This window comes from Maniola hyperantus, chromosome 7 (assembly GCF_902806685.2).
Source record: "Maniola hyperantus chromosome 7, iAphHyp1.2, whole genome shotgun sequence".
Classification (NCBI taxonomy): domain Eukaryota; kingdom Metazoa; phylum Arthropoda; class Insecta; order Lepidoptera; family Nymphalidae; genus Maniola; species Maniola hyperantus.
Window position 1 is genome coordinate 15,053,343 of NC_048542.1, and position 27,634 is coordinate 15,080,976.

Sequence of the window (27,634 nt, forward strand, 5' to 3'; positions counted from 1 at the left end):
TTTTAAAATTGAAATACGATTTTCCGAGTAAATACATTTTGGATTTAAATATTGTTTTTATAGTCTGTGATTGTTCAGCATTTATTATTAATAGTTTTATTTTATTTTTAAATAATTTAACTTGACAATTATTATTTAAAAAAATAGTGTATAATATTTACAGTGTTGCTACCTTGAAAATTGTCAATAACACTGGATTTATTTCAACTGGCACTATTTTACACAAATTATTTATAAGAGAAACGGGTTTAATGGAAAGCCCTACCTACTCTAGGCTACTATGAACTGGTAGCCCGCAAGTTGCCTGGGCTAACAAGTAATTAAGAGAACCGAGCTATATTGACAGCAAATGTGCAAATTTTTATAGCCCAAAAATGATTTTAAGCATGCAATTTCGTAGCCGGCAACTTGTGTCTAACGCGCATAAAGATGATTAGAAGACCGCAATGTTTTTTATTGTCAGCAAATCTATATTACTCTGAAGTAACCAACAATGGCATAGCTCTGCTAGTTTTATGGCAGAGTTATATTGCCGGGCTATGTTTTGCAGCAACTTTTATGCTATTTATTGCAAGCAATTTGACAGCAAATTCGAATTTCTAAAATTGCCAGCTGGCAACTTGTGAATAAATCTAGCGACTGTAAAAACGAAACATTATATTTTATAGCTGGGCTATATTTTGCAGCAATTTTTATTGCTAGCAATTTGACAGCAAATCTAAACTTAAGTTACCAGCAATTTTACAGCTGGCAACTGAAAAGAAATGAAACATTATTTTATTATGGCTGGGCTATATTCCACAGCAATTTCTATAGCCCATTTTACGAACCTCTTAATAAAATACTACCACAGAGGTAACACAATAATATCACACATCAATGAAATGGACATATAAAAGAACGCTGGAAGAGGCGCAAAATGACAGCTCCATTAAGCGTACCGGAATTGAAAATTTACACTTTGTGTCAAATGGTCTTGTCTTGGTACACAATAAGTTGACTGAATCGACGATATGTGGAATATTAGGCTATGGGTAACGTGAAATAAAAAGGTAAGGTGAAGGTAAACAAAGAAAAATAGGCGATTCATATGCTACCTAGCGTCAAATGTAAGTTACATTTGACGCCTGCCAGTGACGTCGAAGCCTCGAAGTTTTGTTACAAATTCCTTAACTGTCGTGAACAGAGCTAACATTTAGTTCCGAGTACCCTCACGGCTGCTATCCGCACCAAAATTGTGAAAATTAAGCTGCTTTAAAAACAGGCCGGCAATCGCAAGCCCAGCGTACTTGTGTTAATAGAGGTCAGTGTCTGACATACATAATACAGATTACATTATGTTCACAGAACTTAATTATTGGTATCTGGTACTAATGAAGCGAAGAATGTAGTGAATATCATCCATGTGACAGCTAATAACGACTGTTGGTTGTCATTGACATTATTCGCCGGTTCGTTGTTAGGTCGGGCGGTTGGCTCGGGGTTCTGGTTGTCGGGCGGTTGCTGGTTGCGGGGCGGTTGGTTCGCCTGGTTCGGTTGGTTCGCCTGGTTCGGTTGGTTGTTGCCTGGGTTCAAGTGGAGGTCGCGGAAGAAACCGATTTGGTGCCTGCAAAGGACATACTAAATTGTTAATGCTACTTCACAATATACACAACTAATTAAAAAAAAATTTAAAAAAAACCCTGACTATGGTTTGCGCAGCATGTTTCTCAACTAGCTTGGGCAATGCCCGTGATTTCGTCCGCAAAGATTTAGATGTTATAAAAATCCTGTGGGAGCTCTTTTTCCGGGATAAAAAGTAACTTAAGTCTGCCTCCGCACCTGTTTTCAGTCAGTTAAGGGGGTGGGGGGAGTGGGGTTAGGTTAATATTGCAAGCAAGGATTGAAAGGAAACTGTTATTACTTTATCTTACAAATTCAAGTATTGATAATCAAAAATTGTACAATGGTATCCATTTTGAATAAATGCATTGAGTTTGAGTTTGATCCATTGTCCAACTTTGGATCAAGACTATGAAGAAAAATAAAGAATACTCACAGATAGCCTGCAGCCGCCAGAAGCACGACGAGCAGCAGCCTCGCCGGGCTGCCGTACAGCCAGAACAGCGACAGCAGTATGCCGAACCTTGACGCCGCGTACAAATGGTCGAGCCAGTCTCTCGCTTGGCCGTCCTCCGGCTCGGCCTCGGGCGCCTCAGCCGGGGGCTGCGGGGGCGTTTCTACTGGGGGCGGGGTCGGCTGCGTCTCGGCTAACGTTTGCCTCCTGGAAATTTGAGGGTAGTTTCATTTTTTAGTCTTTTTATTTAATGTTTTGGACACAGATAATTCAACTCCTAGAGTACGCATATACAAGGTTTTTGTGAAAGTGCTCGCACTGCGGAATTAATACCGCACCGATTTTAAAACGCACCACAAGTCACCGCACCGTGGTGCACGCTAGCTCATTCTTTTCATGGGCAGTTGTGTATGAATTTACTAAATCACAAACTACACTGTTAGATCTATACTGGACCCTAATTACGTAATTAACACCACTATCATCCTACAAACCCAACAACTGACTATCAAAAAGAGTACAATAGTAACTACTTTGAAATAAATGATTTGACTTTGACTTGGACTAATAGATAGAATCGCAACTACCTATGCATGTTCACAAGACACAAACACAGGCTCTCTAGCCTCAGCTCAAAGGTACTAAATGTCTTTATAAGAATAAAATTATTTTCGTCTGCAGCTGTCAATTTTCTCGAACATTCAAGTGCTTACACGCAACATATTAAGTACACATGAATATTAGGTAAGTATAAAATAATGATGTAATCTTATCGGCAACTGTGAGAACTTTGTATTAAAGTCAATGTGTAAAAGGTATGTGAAAAGATTTACATGGTCGTCAGCTCACTACTGAGAACGGGTCTCTAGCCAAGTAAGAATTGACAGACTTCACACACCTTTGAGAACATTATGGAGAACTCTCAGACATGCAGGTTTCCTCGCGATGTTTTTCTCCGCCGTTAAAGCAAGTAATACCTAAATGCATATATAGCTCCGAAAGGTCTCGGGTCTCGATCTCAGGCACGCATCTTTAATGCGTGCCTGAGATCGAAACCCTGACCTCCGGTTAGGAGGCGGACGTCTTAACCACTGGGCATCACGCAGAATCTATACAGGGTTAAAAAGCATATAGCTTCGAAAAGTTAAAGTGTGTATCCATCCGAGATCGGACCCCCAACTAGGATGTTGACGTATTAACCATCACCGCTTGTCAGAAAGAAAATATCAGCACTTACATGTTATTATACTGCTGCATATACTGGATGTACGCTTGCTGAACCATCAGGACGTGATTGGCCATGGACGCTGGATCGTTTGCTACGGGAAGGTAACCTTGTCCAAGGTTTAGGTTATAGTTTGGGTATGGAGGCACTCTGCCGTAGTTGTTTAGGTACGAATTAAGGTAGTTCTGCATTTCTACAGTGTGGTTCTGGTCGTTTTGCCTGGTTTCGGGCCTGGAGGTGGTTTCGGCCGGCCGCGGGGCGGTCTCCGTGACGTTCCTCTGGCGGAGGCCGTCGGTTTTGGGTAGTTCTGGCTTCTGTTCCATCATTCTCTTGTTGGAGCACACCAAGTGCATAGTATGAGCGATCTGGGTCTCGTAGTTCCTCAGCACATCCTTGAGGATCGTGCTGTCGTCGAGAAGTTGGCCCGAGTATATTATTTTCTGCTCGTCTTCTTTCTGGAACAATGAAAGGTTTATTTAGAACTAACTTATGCTCGCGACTTCATCCGCGTGGACTACACAAATTTCAAACCCCTATTTCACCCCGTTAGACATTTTGCACGATAAATCAATAACTATGATGCATAAAAATAAATAAAAATCTGTTTTAGAATCCACAGGTGAAGCACTTTCATTATGATAATTGAAAATACTAATTTTTAGTTCATGACCACAATTTAATTTTTTTTGTGTGATGTAACCACAAATTCACGGCTTTCAGATTTTTCCCCTAATGTCTGCTATATAACCTACCTACCTGCCTTTCATGATTCTAGGTCAACGCGATCCCTGTAGGTTTCTTGACAGACAGACAGCAAAGTGATCCTATAAGGGTTCCGTTTTTCCTTTTGAGGTACGGAACCCTAAAAATGGTTTGTTCGCGAGTTGCGAGGCGGTCTCTAGCTAGTACTGCTATTTAGTAGTTAGGCGTTCGACCTTTGGTCCCTGATGTAGTAGGTGAATATATTATGGTAATGACCTAAGCGGTTCACAAGCGGATGACGCTAAATTATTACGGCTCGGAGTATTCCGGACTGATCTGTTACACTCGGACAATGTGATAAGCGACATGTTAAGCGGAAATAGGAAAATTAATCGGATGTTGTTATGTTACGGGCTAAGAGCCCGTGAGGGCTAGACCTTCGTTATTTTATAAAAGCTGATTTCTCTGCGCATTGTCGTAGGGTCCGGGTAAAGTCATATTAGCTCTCTGCATGCCAAATTTCAGCCCAATCCGTCCAGTAGTTTGAGTTGTGCGTTAATAGGCCAGTCAGCCCGATCCAAGTAGTTTGAGCTGTGCGTTGATAGATATATATAAAAATATATATCTATCAACGCACAGCTCAAACTACTTGGATCGGGCTGAAATTTGGCATGCAGATAGCTAATATGACATGACGTAGACATACGCTAAGAAAGGATTTTTACGAGGACGAAGTCGAGGCATAAGCTAGTAAAAAAATACAACTACAGTACGCGGCGAAAAGTAATGTACATCGACTTTAAGGAGACAGCAAATTTGTAGAGCATTGTCCCTGTTGTTGAGACCGACAAAACGTCATATAGGTATGAGTGACAGGGACAACGCTCTACAAAGCCGAAATGTCATTGTAAAGGCCGATGTACATTACTTTCTGCCGCGTACTGTACATAGTAGGTAACGAACCTGTCTAAAATTTCCTCCTCACGTGACCTTTATAGTTTTACCTGTTGTTTTATTAAGTTTGGTTAGGTAGGTAGGTATGCTGAGATTTACATTTTACTAGCTTATGCTTTACCCCTATTTTACCCACTTAGGGGTTGAATTTCGAAAATCTTTTCTTAGCGGATGTCTACGTCATAATAGCTATCTGCATGCCAAATTTCAGCCCGATCCGTCCAGTAGTTACTAGTTTGAGCTGTGCGTTGATAGATCAGTCACTCAGTCAGTCACCTTTTCGTTTTATATATTTATTTTACATTTCATTTCAACTAGATTTAACAATGGTTTTTACGACTGGATACACTCAACAATAAAATTGCCTGTTAGTATAAAATAACAATGGTAGTTGGGTACAACTAGGATTTAATCAGTTTCATACTGATAACGGTTTTACAGTATGTATTTTACCGAGTCTACTATTAATTTGTTTCTATTATATTCTATACCTACTTGGTAATATAGGTAGAGCTATACGTTTTAAGCTGTGATAGCCTAGTGGTTAGGCCGTCCGCCTTCTAATCGGAGGTCGGGAGTTCGATCACGGGCACGCACCGCTGACTTTTCGGAGTTATGTGCGTGTTAAGTAATTAAATATCTGCTTTAACGGTGAAGGAAAACATCGTGAGGAAACCTGCATGCCTGAAAGTTCTCCATAATTTTCTCAAAGGTGTGTGAAGCCTACCAATCCGCACATGGCCAGTGTGGTAGACTATGGCCAAAACCCTTCTCACTTTGAGAGGATACCCGTGCTCTGTAGTTTGCCGGCGATGATACGTTTTAGGACAATTGTTTAGAAGAACTTAATGAATCATTCTATGTATAATAGGGTCTTGGACTGTAGTAATAAAATTATGTGATTTTTGCATAGCGGTAGTTTATGGGACTAAAATTCATTATTAAAAAGAATGATTTAAAAAAAAACATGATTTTTATTTATTTTTAACATAATTAATTATTATTAACGCCGTACGGAAAGCGAATAATGACGTCACAATTCGTAAGCGACTAATATTTATCAGCAGAAATTACTCTATTCTTTTATGTTAATAAAACTGAAAAATACCTATTTGTCGTTTACACATTGTGACGTCATTATTCACTTTCCGTACAGCGTGACCAAGTCTTTAACTATACCCATGCAAGAAATCACGCCAATCCGAGTTCTGTTGTACAATATCAGCTTTGCATGGGTGGCAGTGTAGATACTTATGTAGTGTCACTTCCATACTAATATTATAAATGCGACCACTGCCGCCTCCGTCTCGTCTTGTTGCGCGGAATATTTGTTAATTTTCGATGGAAGCTTGATTTCTCCCGACACTTTGTTCAAATATCGTCATATTTCAACAAATTAACACAAACCAATATTAAACTATACCTATAAACCTTCCTCCTGAATCACTCTATCTATTAGTGAAAACCGCATTAAAATCCGTTGCGTGGTTTAAAAGATCTACGCGTTCATACATACAGACAGCGGGAAGCGACTTTATTTTATATTTGTTAATTTTCGATGGAAGCTTGATTTCTTCCAACACTTTGTTCAAATATCGTCATATTTCAACAAATTAACACAAACCAATATTAAACTATATACCTATAAACCTTCCTCCTGAATCACTCTATCTATAAGTGAAAACCGCATTAAAATCCGTTGCGTGGTTTAAAAGATCTACGCGTTCATACATACAGACAGCGGGAAGCGACTTTATTTTATATTTGTTAATTTTCGATGGAAGCTTGATTTCTTCCAACACTTTGTTCAAATATCGTCATATTTCAACAAATTAACACAAACCAATATTAAACTATATACCTATAAACCTTCCTCCTGAATCACTCTATCTATAAGTGAAAACCGCATTAAAATCCGTTGCGTGGTTTAAAAGATCTACGCGTTCATACATACAGACAGCGGGAAGCGACTTTATTTTATATTATGTAGAGATCTAAGCATGTCATACTTATCACATTAAATTATTAAGTACACACATGTAGGTAACATTTGAGATAATTTTAAGTATGAATAATATGCAGATAAAAGTAGTTACCTATGTCATATAATATACCTACTCAATATTTATACTTATATATATTGCATATATTTATACAAGTGTTTTCAGTACATAATATATATTACATTATGCACAGAAGATACATAACAATGTAATTTGCATATCTTAAGTCTTTATTTGTTGAACAAATTTATCATTTTAGTTTGTGGGTTCATAAACCTTCATTCCAATTTAAAGGTAATAAAATTAAGGATTAATAATCTAGAATTGTTTTTACCCAACTATGGCAAAGCCAAAAGGCAGTATAAGTCCCGCAAATTGATAACCATGTCTCATTAACATCGAAATAACGTCATTTTGACGTCAGCCGAAATAAAAATATACTATCAGCTCGAAACTTCAGTCTAGTGCTGACATCACTAAAATGGAGACCACGCGTATTAGCAATTTGTGGGACTTATAGTTACATATTATATTCCACCCATCGATGATTCCACCATAGTGCCAGCACTACAGAGCCAATTTTAATAAATGAGGTGTCAATTGATTTGTTATTGTGGTCCGGAAGGCCGCATTTTATATCAATCACTCAATCAATCAGCCTGTTTGTGTCCACTGCTGGACATAGGCCTTCCCTAGAGCGCGCCACCACACACGATCCTCAGCCTTCCTCATCCATTTTATATAATAAACTTTTATTAGTGCTTTTGTATCATCAAATATCCCTGCCATTACTTTAGGATTTGGTCTGTTTCTGGACTGTATGACTACATGCATTTTGTCATGAAATAGTTTGATCATAATACTTAGACTTATTATGTTACATCTTAAATCCATACTAATAGTATAAGTGCGAAAGTGTGCCTGTCTGTCTGTCTGCTAGCTTTTTACTGTCCAACGGTTTAACCGATTTTGATGAAATTTGGTACAAACCGTGGCCAAGTTGGTCAAGGCATCGGGCGCGAACCTAGAAGATGCAGGTTCGATTCCTGCCGGTTACGCATTTTTTGATATGTATTTAAAATTATTTAGTAATTTCCTTGAAGTGTAGGTAAAAACACTAAAAAATTATAAACAGTACTTATTTAAAGTTTCCAATTTCATGAATAAAAATAGCAGAGTTCAAAGTAATTTTAACTATCTTATCTGCATACTTTGCTGAGATAACGCTGAAAAAGCCAATTACCTTTGCCAATTTAAAGTTTGTAGAGACAAAAATAACAATATTAGACCCTGTCAAATCAGTTAAAAAATGATGTTAAGATAACCCTGAGAACATGCTAGGATACAGAAGGTAGAGACTAGATATAGACAAAAATAAACTTCCGCGCTCGACAGGCAAGTATAAAGACAAGACAAAGTAAATATAAATAAAATTACCGGTTTGCTTGGGTATACTGCTGAAAGATGACCCTTCAGTTGCCTCACGGTCCAAGAAGTCTGGCACTCGATGTTTTGATCCTCGATCTGCTGATTCGGTGCCTTCACAATCAATGTCACGTTATCTGCTATCATTTTTGATCATCTAATTAAATATGAGAACGTTGTTAGATAATACTATTAGCTAGGACCCGCAAATTTATCACTTTTAGATGATGCAACAAGTAATTTTCACTAATCCTTTGCTGAATCTTCAAACATGTTTTGCAAATTAGCCGATTTTAGTTGAATAATACTTCGCAAATAAATACTTCGCAAAATAATAGTAGATACCCCCGCACTTGTCAATTTGCCATAAAAATTAAAATTATCTGTCCGTTTCCTATTGGTCCAGCAAAGTAGGTATTTTTAAGCATGTCTGTTTTAGTTATCATCAAATCTTAATTGTCATTGGTGAAAACATTTTTAATAAAGCGTTCGCGTTTTGTGATTGGTCTATTTTGTTGTCTATGATCATAGAAGTAGATTTGTTCTCATACCACACAATAACCGACACAAGAATACTTAACGCTGGCTCCACACGTTGGCCCCAACGCTGGTCACATCACTGTTCGCCCAACGTGTGAATCGGGAAATTAGCTTTGCTATCGTTGGGACCAATGCTAATTTCCCGATCCATACGTTGGGTGAATGTGTGGAGTCAGCGTAAGATGAAGAACGTTGGCCTCAATGCTGGCCCCAACACTGTATGCCCAACGTGTAAATCGGGTAATTATGGTGCGACCCACAGATAATATCAAAGTCACTAGACTCCTTTAAAACTGCAGTGAAGAATCATTATCTTACAAATTGAAGACGACAATCATATTTGTTTCTCCTTAAGTACGATTAAAGAGTATATATTAGTCTATTTTATTAGTATATTGGTATTATACAATATATTGTTTTAATACATGTATTAGTGGTTTATGTATTAGTATGTATCAGTTATTTGAATGTATGTTTATTAGTACCTATATATTACACACCACCTGCAGTCTAATTTTCCTTATACTTTCCAATCTTTAAGGTTGCCTGGTAGAGATCGCTAATTAGCGATAAGGCCGCCTTTTGTGTCTTCCTTCTGTCTGTGTTTTTATTCTTTAATGTAATCCTTCTTGTGGTTGTGCAAATAAAGTGTATTTATTATTATTATTATTAATATGCCTATAGATATGCAACTAGCGTGACCCGCTCAGCCCCTCGCTCAAGAGGTACTTGTGAAAGTTATTCCTTCTATTTTACGTTCTCTTCGGCTATTGTAGCCTAGTATACTGCAACGCACCATTGCATTATAACTTTATAAACAGAAAACAAATCAATTATTTCTTTCAACATCAGCATAAACTCAATTTATGTTGTTTGTCAAGATCTCACGTACAAAATACATCTTGATAAACAAAAAAAAAATGGCCACGGTGATAAGGACAGACAAAAAATAATCATTTCGTCACATTCTAATAAGAGCTGTTATATAATAAATGTGTTTAGCTATCTCGCTCTAACAGTAACAGTCACAATAGGGCTACTTTTACAGGTATTTATTCTGAGCATTAAATTATTGATGTAGGCGATTCCCAATCAAGCCGGCTGGGTACGATTTACCGCCATCCGAGCTATCACGCGCCAACATCAACAAATATCGTCAAACATGAACGAAATATTTCTCCACACGATGAAGGTTGGACGAACAGTTGGAGTGTTGGCCGACTGTCTGGAGCCGGCATTAGACTATCTGTGTGGCATGGCCTTGGCCGTTGGCCTCGTCGCATGTGTCAACTGTCTAATGTCAATATTAATCTGTGGTCAATATTGTGAACTCATTGTGAATGTTTTTTTTTTGCTTTTTTTTGTTATTGTTGTGATTTGTGTTTGTGGTTGTTCGTTGTTGAATTTCTTAATTTTCATCAATAAAACCCTTTTCTTTAAACTTATTAGACTATCGGAGAAGACAATTTTACGTCTAAAATAGTTTAAACGCATTAATTACTGTGTTACACGTACAAATAGCGTTCTCTAAACATAACCTACACGAAATACTTGATGCCGATTTTAGAGCCCAATAAATTATTGTATACATATTTTTTAATAAAAAATGGGCGTAACAGTGTAAGTATCCTACAGGTACCAAAATTTCCAACTTAATATTGAAGTTAATAGTAAGTAATGGATGTTTTTTTAGTCTGCAGCAGTATCCAGTGCCAGAGAACAAGACTGGCACTTATGTGATTGATTTGCTCACGAAGAGGCTATTAGCGCTGGGGGCGACTCAACAGGGACAATTCCTCGTCGACTGTGAGAGCTATCTGTCACTTCCTCAAATGGGTAAGTGAAGTTAAATAAGATAAGAAGCCCATAGCGTTTTCCTTTCAACTTAATATCAACGTCGCTATACAACGTTTGCGTTCCGAATACTTCCGAGTGAACCCGACATACATTATTTATTTCACTTCTAGGTCCAACAAAAACAGTGCATGTTCTACACAACTCTGAGCAACCAGCATCTGTATTCTCGATACTAGAGAGTGGCTCAAAGAACATCCACGTGGTAGCAGACAGCCTGTTTGACCTGCTCATGATGAAGTTAAGCAACATCTACACCTCTAAGAAACAGACCAAGATGGAGAGCAAGGGCACCAGGTTTGAGCTGGGTGACTTCTGTGTTAAACTTGGCTCTGTTACTATGAACCAGAGCTTCAAGGGAATCCTCGTGGAGGTGAGTGCCATGTATGTGTGGTGATAATAAAAAGAAGGCCGGCGGGGTGATTACGTATCTCGCGTCAGGCGTAAATCTCGCGATCATAATAGCAATAGCCACAAAGCAAAATAAGAAGAAGAGAAACAGCAAATGAACTGTCGGATTGCTACTGCTGTCGTGTTGCTGTCGCTACTGCTAAGTTTTACATAATCACCCCATCGATGAGTTCCCAAAATTTATAAAAATCTAAATCCACACAGAAGTTGCATGCATCAGCTAGTAGGTGGTAAACATTTTTCATTTAATTATATTTTACTAGCTTATGCTCGCGACTTCGTCTGCGTGGACTACACAGATTTCAAATCCCTATTTCACCCCTTAGGAGTTGAATTTTCAAAAATCCTTTCTTAGCGGATGCCTACGTCATATTAGCTATCTGCATGCCAAATTTCAGCCCAATCCATCTTGTGGTTTGAGCTGTGCGTTGATAGATCAGTCAGTCAATCAATCAGTTAGTCAGCTTTTCCTTTTATATATTTAGGAAACACATAATATGCCCTTAAGTTGTCTAAACAACTTGAGGATGTTAACTCAAAACTGCAATGCACCTTTGCTCAACTAGTTGTTGTGTTGTTCACTGTATAGAGAAACCTTACATTACTTTGCCAACTGAGATTCAATTGGCCAATCGGTTTATAGATCACTAGCTTATGCTCACGACTTCGTCTGCGTGGACTTCACAAATTTTAAACTCCTATTTCACCACCTTCATCATCATCATCATCATCAACCAATAGACGTACACTGCTGGACATAGCTTGTAGGGACTTCCACACGCCACGGTCTTGCGCCGTCTGGATCCAGCGGCTCCCAGCGACTCGTCTGATGTCGTCCGTCCACCTAGTGGGGGGTCTTCCAACGCTGCGTCTTCCGGTGCGAGGTTGCCACCCCCATTTGGATTGAATTTTCAGAAAATCCTTTCTTAGCGGATGCCTATGTCATAATAGCTATCAGTATGCCAAATTTCAGCCGTTGATAGATCAGTCAGTCAGTCAGTCACCTTTTGCTTTTATGTATTTAGACTAGAAGTGATTCTGAAGGTTAAATCAACTAACCAGTTGGCACTGATTACCTACGCGCTATCAGCTTGTGAAGAAAATCAAAATGATCTACTTTTGTACTGTTTAGGTAGAGTACCGTCCATGCGTAATGGCGAACGCAGTGTGGGGTCTCCTGCGCGAGTTCCTGCAGGGTCTGCTGGGCCCCCCGGTGCCCGTGCAGCCCCCACAGCATTTCCTCAGCAGAATGAACGAGATCTACACCCCCATAGACACTATATACCAGTACCTAGAACACTTCAGTGCTTACAGGAAAAGCACAGGAATGCGAAGTGCAGTTTAAGTGTAGTGTTTTGTTGCAACATTATGTTACCACTATGTGTATGTTCTCCAGATCCGTTTCGAAGTGAAACTTCTTTAGGCGCGACTTGAGAATATCTCAGTGTGTATGAAATCACTATTCACTACCCATATTATCTATCAATGTGCAAGTGTGTTTGTTTGTTGGTTTATTGGCTTGTCCTTCAATCACGTCGCAACGGAGCAACGGGTCGACGTGATTTTTTGCATGGGTATAATTAAAGACGTTGAAAGTGACAGAGGCTGCTTTTTATCCTGGAAAATCAAAAAGTTCCCACAGGAGTAAAACCTAAATCCATGCGAACGAAATCACAGGCATCAGCTAGTTTTATATATAGCACCAATATTGATAGAATTTAAATGTTGAAATATGTATAGTAGACTACAGCCAAACAAGAGTGAATAGGCATCTTCTAGGCAAACGCGTCCCATCTTAGGCCACATCATTACTTTCCATCAGGTGTGATCGTAGTCAAGCGTGCGCCTATAACGAATAAAAAAAAACATGTCTGCCAATCTCCACTTGGCCTGTGTGGCAGAATATGCCAAACCCTTTTCATTCTGAGAGGAGATCCCATGCTCAGTAGTGAGCCGGCGATGGGTGATGATGATGACGATTATTTTAGTACTTTATTTTTTGTAAAAGACTCATAGAATGGCACATGGATGTTTATAGAATTTTCTATAGGTTTAAGAACATATTATTATTAGATAAGTCTAACTTAAAAGAACCACTTTTCATCTGATTAACATAAAATATTTTTAAAAATTTGTTGTTTCATTTGGAATGTTTTATTATCAACATCCTATCTACAAGAAATCTTTCTCAATACAAACAAAATAATAAACAATTTTGTTTATATAATTTTGTCTTATGGACTATTTGGTTGTTACTCAGTGTTAAAAGTAACTCAACCAAGAAAGTACAATAGAGTTAACAATTTATTTACTTATACCTAAGTTAATTTGGTGTTGTTGTAAAATGGGTGTTAAGTTACTTTCAATATTTATATTAGTGAAAGGTAAGTTTATTTTCTTTTTGGGCTGTTCATTTGTATTGAACTAGCTTATGCTCGCGACTTCATCCGCGTGGACTACACAAATTTCAAACCCCTGTTTCACCCCCTTAAGACTTGAATTTTCAGAAATCTTTTCTTAGCTGATGCCTACGTCATAATAGCTATCTGCATGCCAAATTTCAGCCCGATCCATCCAGTAGTTTGAGCTGTGCGTTGATAGATCAGTCAGTCAGTCAGTCAGTCACCTTTTCCGACTCAATGATGCAGTCAAGATGGTAGCGGGCTAACCTGCAAAATTGCGTTCTACTCTATTAGGTACTTGTTGCAGTGTTACAGGTGCTGACTGTAGAGCTGGACGTGGTGGACTGCGGCATCGACCACGAGCTTGACGTAACGCAAGGTGACGTCGACGTATCGCAGTACCCCTGGCTGGGCGTGCTGTACTACTCATTCTGTGAGTACAGCTACTTACGCTTGTTTATACCTCATCATAATCAATTAATTACCGGCCCACTACTGAGCCAGGTCTCCTCTCAGAGTGAGAAGGGTTTAGGCCATAGTCTGTCACGCCGGCCCAATGGAGATTGGCAGATGTTATACCTAAATACTAGTATATCTGTAACTTTTCAACGGTGTAACTACTAAACCGATCTCGATAAAATTCTGTGCAAAGTTAGCTATTGCATTCTAGGGAAAACCTTCTTGATCTAAAATGTGTGTTAGCACTTTTTCATAAGAACCGCACGCTCCACACGCAAGTACTTACTTTAACAGAATATGACGTCAGTTATAAGTCTCGCAAATTGCTATTGCTCTGGAACTATGTCTCATTAACATCGAAATGACGTCAGGCGAAGTAAAAATATACCATCAGCTGGAAACTTTAGTCTAGTAATTACGTTTGAAACTTTGAGTTTTACTGCGGATTCAATTCCACTCCATCATTGATTGGCCTGTCAGGTTTCAATTTGCTTATCGTTTGTTTATACTTTATTTATTTTTATTTTTCATGTACCGAAATTGTAGTTATACATAGTAGTAATAAATTAAGTTACTCGTACATTGGAAATGCTTATAGATAGCGGCGACAGTGAGGCGCGAGCAGTCACCATGGTGGCGCTGATACAGGCGGAGTTCGTGATCGCGCCGGCTGCTGATATCGGCCCGATGCCCAAGCTGGACTTTAGGTGGGTCCCAACTGCTGGACAGCTGGATAATTATAGACATCGATGTCTTGTAAGAGTTTTCGGGCATCACAGTTTTGTACCGCTAATTTCCAGCGGTTCTTTTGTCGTCTGCGTCGTGATGCGTAGACGCCAATCTAACCCTGAGTTCTATATAGCGCACTTTGACTTTGCTCAGATTTAAGACACTGTTAAAACGAGAGAGCGCTATATCGCTGACCTGTCTCGTTTTAACTGAAGCTTAAGTTAAGAAAAGTAAAAGTACGAAAAGTACCTACGCTCTACAGGTCCAGAGTGAAACTGTGACAGATCTCAGTCTAACACTTTGGAATCACACCAATAATCAACTAAAAGTCTCAGGATAGAAATGACTCGGTTCCATATTCGGACCTATATACTTAAGTATTGATCCATCAAATTATGAAACAACACATACCAGTTCTAGGTTAGGCTCTTTTGGCGACGCTGCGCCCGAAAACAAATTGTTTTGGAGTAGCATTGTCGTAGCGTACTTATTCTAAGTATTTTATCGCAGAGAGAACAGTCGCGTGCTGCTGGGAGAGCGCTGGGGCGCGGGCGGGCGGCGCGTGCGGAACTTCGTGCTGCACCCGGAGTACGGCGACACATACAACACCGTCGCGCTGGTGCAGCTGCGGTCGCCCGTGCGGAACCGTAACTATGAATATATATGCTTTGTCGCAGAGAGAACAGTCGCGTGCTGCTGGGAGAGTAGGTACAGCATACGGAGAGTGTTGCGGCACGTACAATACCGCACGGAGAGTGTTGCAGCATAACAATACTGGAGGATTTAACTGCCGCTTTTACGTCGCATATGTTTAGTCACACTCAAAGAAATCGTTAAAAGTTGTCTTTTCCTAATTTCTTCGGGTTTCTGTTTACATTTTCAACATTCTGTTTTACATGCATTATGGTGGCAATAATGCGCACCAGTTACCAGTAGAGTTATAGCTACATCAGAAATTAAAAATTTCCAATTTGACTAGGTACAATTTTTGTTTCAGTAAACATTAGACCTTTATGTCCACCTCCGGAGAGACTGAGGAATCCAGAATTTTATGTTGTCAAGTTCAAAGAGGGCGACGGTGAGTGGCAATCTTTACAATTAAGTACCTCCTTTATACATAGGTACCCAACCAATTATCATCATCATCATCATCATTATATCGGCCTGTAGACATTCAGTGCTCAAGGTTTTTCAAAGAACACCTGGTTCTAAGTCTTCTTCATCCAGCCACTTCTTTATCAGTACCTACCCATGTTATAAATGCGAAAGTGTGTTTCTTTGTTGGTTTATTGGTTTGTCCTTCAATCACGCCGCAACGGAGCAACCGATTGACTTGATTTTTTGCATATAGTTAAAGACCTGGAGAGTGACATTTTACTTTTTTTCCCGGAAAATCAAAGAGTTCCCATGGAATTTTTTAAAACCTAAATCCACGCGGAGGAAGTCGCGGGCATCAGCTAGTATATCATTATAAAAACGACATAGAAAATATTCTCGCATTGGTTTATAATATTAGAATCATATCTATAAGTTTTCGATGCGTTAGGTAAGTTACGAACTATGCTCACGTCGGCTCCATTGCTCTCCCCCCCTTGGCTCTATGGCTACTTCTGAACTTTCAGATTACAATGTACTACAAAAACAGGTGGTTTCGGTGACGCACGTACCGCCAGGCCTCTGTCGAGAGTTCTATCTCCGTGCGAACGTATGTTGTCTTTTTAATCAATAGTCCTATTAAAAAAAACAGGCCAAGTACGAGTTAGACTCGCGCACCGAGCGTGCCGTACTACGGTCGTATTTTTGAGACATTTTGCACAATAAATCAAAAAATATTATGCATAAAAATGAATACAAATCGTTTTAGAATGCACAGGTAGAGCCCTTTAATATGATATCCCACTTGGTATTTGAAAATTGAAAATACTAATTATTTTTTCACTAGCTTACGCTCGCAACTTCGTCCGTGTGGACAACACAAATTTCAAAGTCCTATTTCACACCCTTAGGGGTTGAATTTTCAAAAATCCTTTCTTAGCGGATGCTTACGTCATAATAGCTATCTGTATGCCAAATTTCAGCCCGATCCGTCCAGTAGTTTGAGCTGTGCGTTGATAGATCAGTCAGTCAGTCAGTCAGTCAGTCAATCACCTTTTCATTTTATATATTTAGATTTGTACTTTTGTTTATATGCAGTTGTACGCAAAGAAGATGCGTCCGCCGCACGTGGCGTGCGCTGTGTCTCTGGAAGAGGACGTGTGCGTTTGGGACGCGGGCGCCGCGCTCGTGGTGCGAGACGTATGGGGGCGGTGGCAACTGGTATGTGGCACCAGTGTTTCCATATGTAAATCGAGAATTACCGTGTTCAAGGGTTAAAATTACGGTGTTTCTAGATTAAATTACGGTGGATTAGCTAAAAGAATACCGTGTAAAATACCGTGTCATTTTTAAAAGAAAAAACGTCACGAATTTGCTTTTTAATCAACTATTTATTATTCTGAATCTGACTCTCCTAGCATAGCAATATCTTTTTCATATACGGATTTATTCATATTAATATTTTGTTAAATCTCATTAGTTTTACATTTTACTCCTTCCTAATTGCTTGAATAAGGACGAAAATAGATTGCTGAGATTTGATGCTTAAACCGAGAGCAAGAGAAATGTTGCCATTACGAAATATGCTTAGGTGACTGAGATTCGTACTCGTATTACGTATTATGAATTTTTAACGTAATTTTGTATTACGGTGACACGGTCAAGGTAATGGCCATATTACCTTGACGGTAGATTAGGGCTGAATTAAGGTGCATCTACGGTAATTACCGTGTACATGGAAACACTGTGTGGCACTAACACAGAGAATTCAACCTCGAGAGTACGCATATACAAGGTTTTGCATGAAAACAATCGTAAAATGTTGGCGGGGGACAGGGGAGAATGCTTTGTTATGATTGTTGGACTCAAAAGTCACGTAATCAAGACAATGGGGCCGATTCTCTAGTACACAATCTCTAAACTAAACTAAATTAACAGGTCTAAATATAATGCTATCCTTTTCCGCAAGCAACATTATGAAAGGGATAGCAATAGATTTAGACGTGCCATTTTAGTTTAGTTTAGAGATTGTGTACAATGGAATTAGCCACAATGTGCGGAATGAGGGTACTGAACGGGCGTGGGCCGACTTTTATGCTAAGCGACTGCCAAGTGCGAGTCGGACTCGTGCAGGTTCAGGTTCCGTACCTTCTATTAAAATGGTAAAAAACAAAAAGTGGTTTTTTAGTATTTGTTGTTATAGCGGTAACAGAAATACCTACATCTTCGATGAAAATTTCAACTGTCTAACTGTCACGGTTTATGAATACAGCCTGGTGACAGATGGACAGACAGACGGCCGGACAGCAGAGTCTTAGTAAAAGGGTCCCGTTTTACCCTTAGGGTACGGAACCCTTAAAAACTATTCTCAAGTCGTGCCTAAAGTATAAACCTGCACAACAAATTATATCTATAGTAGTAAGGCGACAGGTCTAGATGGCAATCCGGGTATGAGGCGGGGGAAAGCCCCGCACACCACCCGCGCTATCCCGCACCGGGTTAGCGGGTGCGGGGCGTCCCCACCCCGACTGGCATCTCGACCTGTCGCGTACTATAGGTACCTACTTACACAATTTCAGCTCGGTCTGTCTGTCCGCGGGCCGGGCTGCGGCGCGCCGTCGCGGTACTTGGACATGATGAGCTACTACCCCTGGGTGGAGTCCAGCCTGAGCCAGTTCCGCCGCATCAGCATCTCCAAGATATCCAAACAGAAATACGTCATGCGAAGTAAGTACACCGACCTCCAATAAACTATCTGCAGCTCGATTGCGGTAGAATGACAGCTATAATGGTTGACGCTCGCTCACTACTGGCTACAATGCATTGTTACAACAAGAATCGCATATATTCAGCCCATTAGAACAATTGGGATTGGTAATAATGATTGACCTATAAGAAGCTGTAGCGGACGAAGTCACATTCTAAAGGTCAAAAAGTGTGACTCCAAAACTTTCTAAGTTCAAAAACTCACGAAAGTGACCTTTTCCAGCGGGCAGCTACGCGATCCAGAAGTTCGGCAACTGCGACGAGGGCGAGAAGATCAACCTCGTGTTCCGCGAGATGATAGTGTTGCGCACCGACAATATGCAGTACCAGTTCCTCACATACAACGTGAGTATACTGGCCGCCTGGAACTTCTACCTGCGCAGTCGGTGATTTAGTTCCAACAGTGTGGGTGATTTAACCCTGCGCAGTTGGTGATTTAGTTTCAACTGTGTGGGTGAATTTAACCTGCGCAGTGGCTGATTTAGTTCCAACTGTGTGGGTGATTTTAACATGCGCAGTTGGTGATTATTTCCAACTGTGTGGGTGATTTTAGCCTGCGCAGTGGGTGACTTAGTTCTAACTGTGTGGGTGATTTTAACCTGTGCAGTGGGTGATTTAGTTCCAGAGTGGGTGATTTTAACCTGCGCAGAAAGGGGAGAACGACACATGGGGACAAGAACTAGGTAGAAAGAATTTGTAGGGAGTCAAGAAAGCGCCCCGGGAAAGAGGCACCGAGCAAGTACCGAACGGGTGCTCTCCTGGGCTTCGGGCTATATAACCGCAAGGTTGGTGGGGGCCATGAGAGGTGGTGGGTTGTCCCCCGCCAACATTTTACGATTTTGTTTTCATATAAAACCTTGTACGAGTATATGCGTACTCTTGAGGTTGAATCATCTGTTGTGGTGCCATTTTTAAATAAACCTTGTCTTTCTTTTAGCTGTCGATCTATGACAACGTGGAGTTCTCGTGCCTCACGCTGGAACTGGTGAACGCGTCCGCCACGTCCGAGATGCGCATCCGCCACCAGTGCGTGCGCCAGGGCTTCGGCGTGCCCTGCTACAGGTACAAAGGTACGAGACAAGCTTCCATGACTTCGGCTTCTTCTCGCGTCGGTTCTTCACCTTTGAGGATCGTGGCTTTCAATCTGTTGGAGGCCGAGCGAAAGGCATTGCAGAAGGGTGCGTCGACCGCTTCTCTTATCTGGTCGGAAAAACGTTTCGGGCTTTTTTCTCAGGGGGTCTCTTTTCTTAAATGTAGCCAGTAAGTAACCATAAGTTTCTCTATGCTACATGCGTCGAATCTTTATTTTCAATCTGTTTAAAATCGAGGTGTTGGTCCTATATTCCGTCCAATAAATGTTGAACATCCGTTCCAGCACCATATTTCAAATCTATCAATCCCTTTTCCGGTAGGCGGTTTTCTCGACTCGACTAAATTTCTACTAAATATTGGAATACTCTGTTTACCAAACTATTAAACAGGGTAAAATTTCAGGGTCCGTGTTCGAAATATCCGTATACCTCATGTTCTCTGACACCTGTCGCTTCGAGATGTTCGCGTGGGGCTGGAAGAAGAACATGACCCTCCTCGACATCCAGGAGTGGAAGTGGGAAGAGGGGACCTATTATGAGGTAAGGGACTAACTGAAGACAAACCCATCATCATTTCAACCCATTGCCAGCCCACTACTAAGCAGGGGTTTCATTATGAGAAGGCTTTTTGGAAGGCAATAGTCCGCTACGCTGGCCAAGTGCGGATTAGTAGACATGACACACCTTTAAGAACATTATTCCCAGGACAGGTTTCCTCGTGATTGGTATTTTCCTTCAGCGTTAAAGCAACTGATATTGATATTTAATTGCTTAAAACTCGAAAAGGTTTGTGGTGGTCGCCAACAACATGTGGCGACCGCCACAAATCTTTTCGGGGCCCTGAACCCAACATCCGACCAAAACCACGGGGCTTAAACCAGGACGGCAGTCCTTACTCCCGTGCGAGGGTACGCTTTGAGGCCCGTATACTCCCGTCTTGGTTGAGGTCAAACGAAAAAGACCCCGCTGTAACAATTTCTTGTATTCAAGGACTTTACTGCGAGGGAAGTAGAGTACAGAGGGCCGAGTCACCAAACGTTGTATGGGTTCGAGCCGCTGGACGAGTCCATGTGGGTGCCGGAGTACGACGTGTGGTCCACCACTCCGCCGCCCGACCCCAGCGCTATCACCACCACCAGGCCCAAGAGATCCGGTGAGCTCTCATTGCTTTTTTTTTCAATTTTTAGATTAGCGCTTGGCTGCAATCAAAACCTGCTGGCAAGTGCTGATGCAGCCTAAAATGGAGCTCGCTAAGACGGAATCCTTCGTGTGCGAGTTCGACTCGCACTTGACCATTTTTTTTGTAATTAATGAGTTCTTACTTCTTGCAGTAAACCGACGATGTAATAGGTAGACGTGTTACTGATTAATCGGTATCCGCAGATGACGAGCTGCCGCAGGGTATAGACTTGACGGTGGGGGATACTAAGATTCTGGAGCCCAACGAGACCGGAATGCCGCAGCCCGAGCTAGTGCAGTACATGACGGGCGCGCCCAACCCGCGGCCGCGCTACACCCCGCGACCGCCGCCACCCACCACCACGACTGAGCGCCACAGACTAGAAGTGCCTACACTATAGAAATGTATGCAACTAGATGGCGCTATTCAATCGATAACATTTCATGACGTAGTCCCGAACAAATGTACCGCCGACAGTACTCGCACTAACGGAGTTTTCTGCAATCTGGACTATATAAAGAAGTTTCAAGGCACAACCGTCGGCCCAGCTGGCGCTACCGAGCACAACCAACCGCTCGGTGGGAGATCTCCCTTTGGTTCGGTCGAGCTTGCACATCGCTCCCGTACAAGCTAGTAAACAATAAATTAACATTAGACTAAATTAAATTATTACAATAAAGTTTATTTATTCATACAGGTAGGTAACTACATTTTTTTTCTTAAAGCTAAATAAAAATAATAAATAATAAGCTAAATAAAGCTAATAGTTAATTATATTATATAATATTATACTACTTCATTTTTCTGTATTGCGTGTAAGTACTATCCAACACATCTAGTTTCTCCTTTCACCATTGCCTGGAAGAGATTGCTGTGAGCAATAAGGCCGCCTTTGCATACAATAATTTTGTTAGTTTAAGTTTCTGTAATAGTTATGTAATATTTTTGTGTGCAATAAAGTATTTCTATCTATCTATCTATTCTATCTAAAATATGTATAGTGTTGTGGAATATGTCGATGTCAGTGCATGTTATGCTGCTACTGCAGACCTCTCACTATAACTTACCTTATCGTCATGTTGGCACTATTGCTTTATTGGCTTTATTCCTTAGAACTTAGGGTTTATTATTGTGTGAAGTGCAATGGTGCCAACATGACGGCAAGGAACAAAGTGATAGTGAACCGTGATCGGTCTGTATTCTTATTCTGAGTTGTGTGATATGCAGCTTTATATGTAGCCTCTGTCCACACAGTGCACTATATTGTTGGCTTCCCTCAAGCGGCCCTCCTTGGTCCTGAAGGGTGGAATGGCCCAAAAGTCGTCGATGTTTAGTTTTTTATCACCCTGTAATATAAGGAAAATCTTTAGCCGCATTAAAAAAGATTCTCAATTCTTATTTCTTTTACGTTACAAAATTTTACGGGAGGGGGGGGGGGGGGGACTCCCCACACACCCGCACGTCACCCGCACCCGGTTAGCGGGTGTGCGGTGCGATTGCCATTTCAACCTGTCGCTTACTATAGGTGTGCTCTTACTCTCTTAAAGGTGCTGATAGACTTGAGCATTCACTTGTAACAGAACATCGAGCATTCGCCGTTTTTATTTTTGTCTAACTAAACAACGAGCCGAGCCAAGCATAGAGCCAAATATTGCAACAAACATCTTGAGAATTCTAGCGAACGCTCTATTCGATGCTCGTCAATTCTTCATGAAGATGTCAGACTTGGCGGTCGCGTGTGCTGCATTTATACTCATTGCTTATGTTAAAAAAGCAACATGGGTGCGGGGAAGGGCGTTGTAGAGCGGCGGGGCGCGGAACGATGACAGCTTGGCTCGGAAAAAAGCGCTCCAAGCAAATAGAATAGAATAGAATATGTTTCATTATTAATGTAAACATTTCATTATTACATATTAATTACATATTAATGTACAATTAAATGTGTTTACATATTAATGTAAACGTTTTATTCATGTAAACTTTTTACAAGTGCTTATGAATAATCAGGTACTTTTAATCTAATCTCGCTCGTAAATCTGCTCGCTAGAATGCTCGCCAGAACGCTCGATAGAATGCTCGCTAAACTGTTCTCGTATTTTTCTGTGATGTAACATTCGCACGAATGCTCATCACAAGTGAATGCTCAAGTCTATCAGCACCTTATGACTGACTGGAATACATACCTCCATATCCATACTAACTGCGTCTTCAGGAGCTAAGATAATAAACGGCGTGGACTCGAAACTGAAGACAAGGCCAAAGTAGGAATACTTTTTAATCTCTTGCATGAATGTTTCCACAGGGTAAACCTTGTGAGGGTCGCTGCCCAACTGACTGATTTGTTCAGATAATACTTCGTAGTAATACTTTAGGAGATCATCGTAATACTTTTCTCGCAAAACCTGAAACAATACGGTATTTGACTATGTCAAAAATAAATTATTTCTCAGTGATAATTAAATAGAGCGTAAATAATACGTAATATACGTAAATTATATATTATTACTACGTAAATTCCACATCCTTTGTTAGTTTTATGTGTGACAACCATTTTAAATTATGGATTAAACTAAAAAAAAGCACGTCAAATGATTGTGACGTCACATACCGGCATTTCATAGAATTTCGCATAAGCGCGCGTTTTGATGTTTGATAAAAAGTTACTGATTTGATAATTGTTAAATACCGGATTACTTATTTTTACAAAAAACACATTCAAAAATAAAAACTAAAATAGATCAGTACTATCGATATAAATGACAAGATAATATGGTCAAGCGAACAAAATTTTTCACGGTTTAGGAGCTAAATAAATTAGCACCACCTCTTAGATACTAATGAACGACCCGTTTGAAATCCAGACGTCACTGAGGTTGCATTGGTGCTAAAGCACCACTGAGTCGGTGCCATTTGTCCAATAGCCCTGTCCATATGAAGTAATATATAAGTCAATGGTCAGTACCCATATTATAAATGTGAGTGTTGTTTGTTGGTTTGTCCTTCAATCACGTCGCAACAGAGCAACGGATCGACGTGATTTTTTGCATGGGTGAGACCTGGAGAGTGACATAGACTACTTTTTATCCCGGAAAATCAAAGAGCTCCCACGGGATTTTTGAAAAACCTAATTCCACGCGGACGAAGTCGCGGGCATCAGCTAATTACAACATCATTTTCATCCAATTCGAAAAAAAATGGATGAAATTATGTTGTCTGGTTGTCTGTCGCGTGGATGATTTCTACGCGATCATGCGCAAGCATGCCGCGTTAATTTAACTTTAAGCTAGTAATAAGTAGGTACTAACATAGGTTAAGGAATTGTTTCTGTACTAACACGCAATTATGGGTGTACTTATGCCTGAAATAAAAGTTTATTTATTTTATTTTATAATAAAATGTACCTGGTCAGTGCAAGCGTAAATGAAGAATACGACATCTAGCACTGGGCTGGCGCATCGAGTCAGTTGGAAGTCAATAATCTTTGCGGCCACCGGACGAGTGCCTTCAACCAATCAAAGAAAACACTTTTTAAATTAATGAAATTCTGTCAGTCCTTTTTAACTATCCATACTAATATTACAAATGCGAAAGTGTGTCTGTCTGTCTGCCAGCTTTTCACGGCCCAACAGTTTAAGCGATTTTGATAATTTTTGGTATAGAGTTAGCTTATATCCCGGGGAAGACATAGGCTACTTTTGATCCCGGAAAATGTAAGAGTTCCCACGAGATTTTTAAAAATCTAAATCCAAGCAGACGAAGTCGCGGGCATCATCTAGTTAAGTATAAAGATATGAATATAAATTACCATCATATTTGTACAAAAAATTGTTTGTCCAAGAGTCTCCGTGGGACATAACTGCATTGGTTTTATCTCTCACAGCCCGAATCATATCTTCATATCTCTCCGGTACAGCAAACTGTTTTACTTTTTCTACATATATCGAATTCGGATACTCCTTTTCAACAGCATCAATTGCAATACCACAAATTCTCTTCCAAAATCTTTTATACCAATCCCAAAGCCTAGGATCGTAGTAAGTTTCGAAAACGGCGTCGCTTATCCTGTTCAACAGATCCGGTTTTTGATCCTTCATAGCAAAGGTTAGGGCATGATATTGGGCTAAAGCTTTCATTGTCACCTTGCAATGCTCGAAATCGATACCTTCTTGTCGCGAAGTTGTGCCAAAACCTTCGACGTTTGCATCTTCAAGGCATATGACGTCATTTAAACCATCACTGTATGCCAGGAATAATTTAGTAAACCCTGTGAAAGGATCCGTAACATTTTTATTTGCTTGGAACTCTAGTAATTTCGGAATGACTTTTTGGTAGAAATTGATCTCGTTTCTGAAGAATTCGTCGCTTCTGTATGTTAAGCGTCTGCACACGTTTTTGGGAATGTTTTTGAGTATGACTTGTACGTATTTCGATGCTCCGTTTGAGTTACCGTAGATTTTGATTCGAATCAGTTCGCTTAAATAGGAGTCTCCTTTTCCCGTGTCTCCCACGTACTGGAACGTAAAATATGGTATTACTACATGATGACCTCGCACCGGAAGGAACAGGGTTGGAAGACCCCCCACTAGGTGGACGGATGACATCAGCCGATCGCAGGGAGCCGCTAAATTCAGGCGGCGCGGTGGAAGTCCCTACAAGAGACCTATGTCCAGCAGTAGACGTCTATAGGTTGATGATGATGATGATGATGACTCTAATTACTATAAAAATCATTTGAAGTAGTGAACATTTGAGTTATTCCAACACCACTTGAAATGGTTATTTATCTTTTGATAAATAATGATTAGATACTAATAAGTATCTACTTCTACTTATCTATATCAAACAGTACCTATATTAAAATTAAGAGTAACTGATACACATTTTTTATTTTTTATTCATTATAGGCACGCTTGACCACGATCACACCTGATGGAAAGTGATGATATCTTGCCTAAGATGGGACGCGTTATTATCATAGATACTGTAGTCAACGCATTTTAAACTGAGTTGTGGAGTTATCTGTCCAGTGGGAAGTCTTTGATTTTCCGGGATAAAAGTAGCCTATGTCACTCTCCTCTCAGGTCTTTATCTATACCCATGCAAAAAATCACGTCAATCCCTTGCGCCGTTGCGACGTGATTGAAGGACAAACCAACACACTTTCACATTTATAATAATGGTACTGATTCACCTCCCAATGTGTAAACGTCATAGGCTCCTTGAACCATTCTGTCAGAGCTTCACTGAGTTGCTCGTTGGTGAGAACGGAAGAGACTTGCAGTAAAGACTTGAAGTCCTCCATTGCCATCCAGTAGTATAGTGTTAGTAGTATTTCTTGTTCTTCTTCTGGGAGGAGTAGTAATTAGTTTACTGGAAATAAAAAAAAACACTGTTTCTAACTCAAGAACTTATATTTCAAACAAATTACTTATCACTATCAGACATAAGTAAATAATTTTTTTTTTTATTCAATTAAATTTTTACAAGTCCTTTTGAATCGTCATATTATGCATCTACCACTGGTTCGGGATGCCTTTCCTACCGAGACAAAGAAGTAGTCCAATCTGTAAATAATAACTGTGCAGTATACAAAACAGATCTCAGTAGGGATTGTGTCCATAGGCTATAGCTGCCTGAGACTGTCATGTTGCAACTTCAGACTGCACTACTTACCTTGCCAATGTCTAATGTCTTGGTACACAATGGAAACAGGTATATACCATTAATCTTTGAACATCAGTTAACCTGATTAGTCAGTCATCTACTATTGTTTTTCCGTTAGTCTCACTGTCTACATTTTACTCATTTTCTATATTTTCCTCTACCTCTAGCTTTATTTGAGGCTCAAGTATTGATGTCGCCAGTTCACCACTACTAGCTTCAGTCTCCCGCCATTCGCGTCGAATACGAGTCACTGTATTTTTATTTATACCAGTGGCCAAATGGACTCGTTCCGCCACTCTACTTGCGTTTTGAAGGGTTTTTAAAATGCCTGCGTATACTTCACGAGACACAGTAATATCTCCATCTGGTCTTGATTGAACGCTCGCTGTTTTCATTTCTTCGAGCAATGCAAGACTCTGTTTTTTCTCGTGCTCAAAGTATTTGTCTACATTATGGACAATCTCTCGAGCTCTCCCAGCCAAAACAACGCCTCGCTTATTCTGATTTTGATTCATTTAGAAGAATAATAGTGAAATAAAATAACAAACCTATACAAACAAAAATCCAACAAAAATAAACAGCCTAAATTTTTTTGACACTCGGAACAATTGACAGGTCCAGGGGCGAGGATGGAGAGAGGTCATTGACGTTCCTATTATTTTCTTAACTTGATCGCATTGTATTTTCAAATCCTTATAATTAATTAACACTTTAGTGATACTCCAGGCTTCAGGAAAATAGCAAATAAAACAGAAATAATTATAATAGTGCCATAAAAGAATGTCTTTGGATCAAATAACCACTATAATTTTATTCTTTGCTGTAAATAGTTATATTTTATTAGATTTTTTAATTACAAGCAGGAATTTCTAGATTCTGGCACTGTACCTCTTTTGTCTAGACTTTTGAGTTTTGCCCGCTTTTGCACAGCACTTTTTGCCACTAACTCATTACTTTACTCTATGATGCACTGACTGAATACAAGAAACACAAGAAGTCAACTAAATTAAGTAAACTTAGGGGTCATTTATATTGTATGGGAATTTGACATATAGAAAGACTTTTCAATTTGTTTGGG

At 40.0% G+C, this 27,634-nt stretch overlaps 4 protein-coding genes across 8 annotated transcripts; 2 read left to right on the forward strand and 2 right to left on the reverse strand.

The window, feature by feature from the left end:
* Positions 1–1,062: 1,062 nt before the first annotated feature.
* Positions 1,063–8,738, reverse strand: Herp (Homocysteine-induced endoplasmic reticulum protein). The gene is made up of 4 exons (XM_034970629.2): positions 8,378–8,738; positions 3,294–3,736; positions 2,039–2,263; positions 1,063–1,606 (listed from the first exon to the last, which is right to left on the reverse strand). The coding sequence occupies exons 1-4, from the start codon at positions 8,510–8,512 to the stop codon at positions 1,351–1,353; spliced, it is 1,059 nt and encodes a 352-aa protein (XP_034826520.1). The 5' UTR covers positions 8,513–8,738; the 3' UTR covers positions 1,063–1,350.
* A 1,539-nt stretch (positions 8,739–10,277) lies between these two features.
* Positions 10,278–12,547, forward strand: MED20 (Mediator complex subunit 20). The gene is made up of 4 exons (XM_034970633.2): positions 10,278–10,525; positions 10,599–10,741; positions 10,873–11,132; positions 12,303–12,547. The coding sequence occupies exons 1-4, from the start codon at positions 10,512–10,514 to the stop codon at positions 12,513–12,515; spliced, it is 630 nt and encodes a 209-aa protein (XP_034826524.1). The 5' UTR covers positions 10,278–10,511; the 3' UTR covers positions 12,516–12,547.
* A 1,295-nt stretch (positions 12,548–13,842) lies between these two features.
* LOC117984085 (uncharacterized) lies at positions 13,843–21,586 on the forward strand. Its single transcript, XM_069499984.1, has 12 exons — positions 13,843–14,005; positions 14,630–14,738; positions 15,271–15,407; positions 15,758–15,838; positions 16,383–16,465; positions 16,954–17,076; positions 18,435–18,582; positions 18,845–18,966; positions 19,559–19,691; positions 20,116–20,252; positions 20,703–20,865; positions 21,096–21,586. Exons 2-12 carry the CDS (start codon positions 14,662–14,664, stop codon positions 21,290–21,292), a joined length of 1,401 nt encoding a protein of 466 aa, XP_069356085.1. The 5' UTR covers positions 13,843–14,005; positions 14,630–14,661; the 3' UTR covers positions 21,293–21,586.
* LOC117983982 (uncharacterized) lies at positions 21,554–27,567 on the reverse strand. Of its 5 annotated transcripts, none has more exons than XM_069499992.1 (6): positions 27,445–27,567; positions 26,084–26,262; positions 24,698–25,403; positions 24,294–24,394; positions 23,076–23,294; positions 21,554–22,238 (listed from the first exon to the last, which is right to left on the reverse strand). In XM_069499992.1, exons 2-6 carry the CDS (start codon positions 26,198–26,200, stop codon positions 22,122–22,124), a joined length of 1,260 nt encoding a protein of 419 aa, XP_069356093.1. In that variant the 5' UTR covers positions 26,201–26,262; positions 27,445–27,567; the 3' UTR covers positions 21,554–22,121. The 5 variants fall into 5 exon arrangements, with proteins under 5 accessions (XP_069356093.1, XP_069356091.1, XP_069356092.1 ...); XM_069499990.1 differs by having other exon boundaries at positions 27,105–27,535; XM_069499991.1 differs by having other exon boundaries at positions 26,718–27,535.
* Between the last annotated feature and the right edge of the window lie 67 nt (positions 27,568–27,634).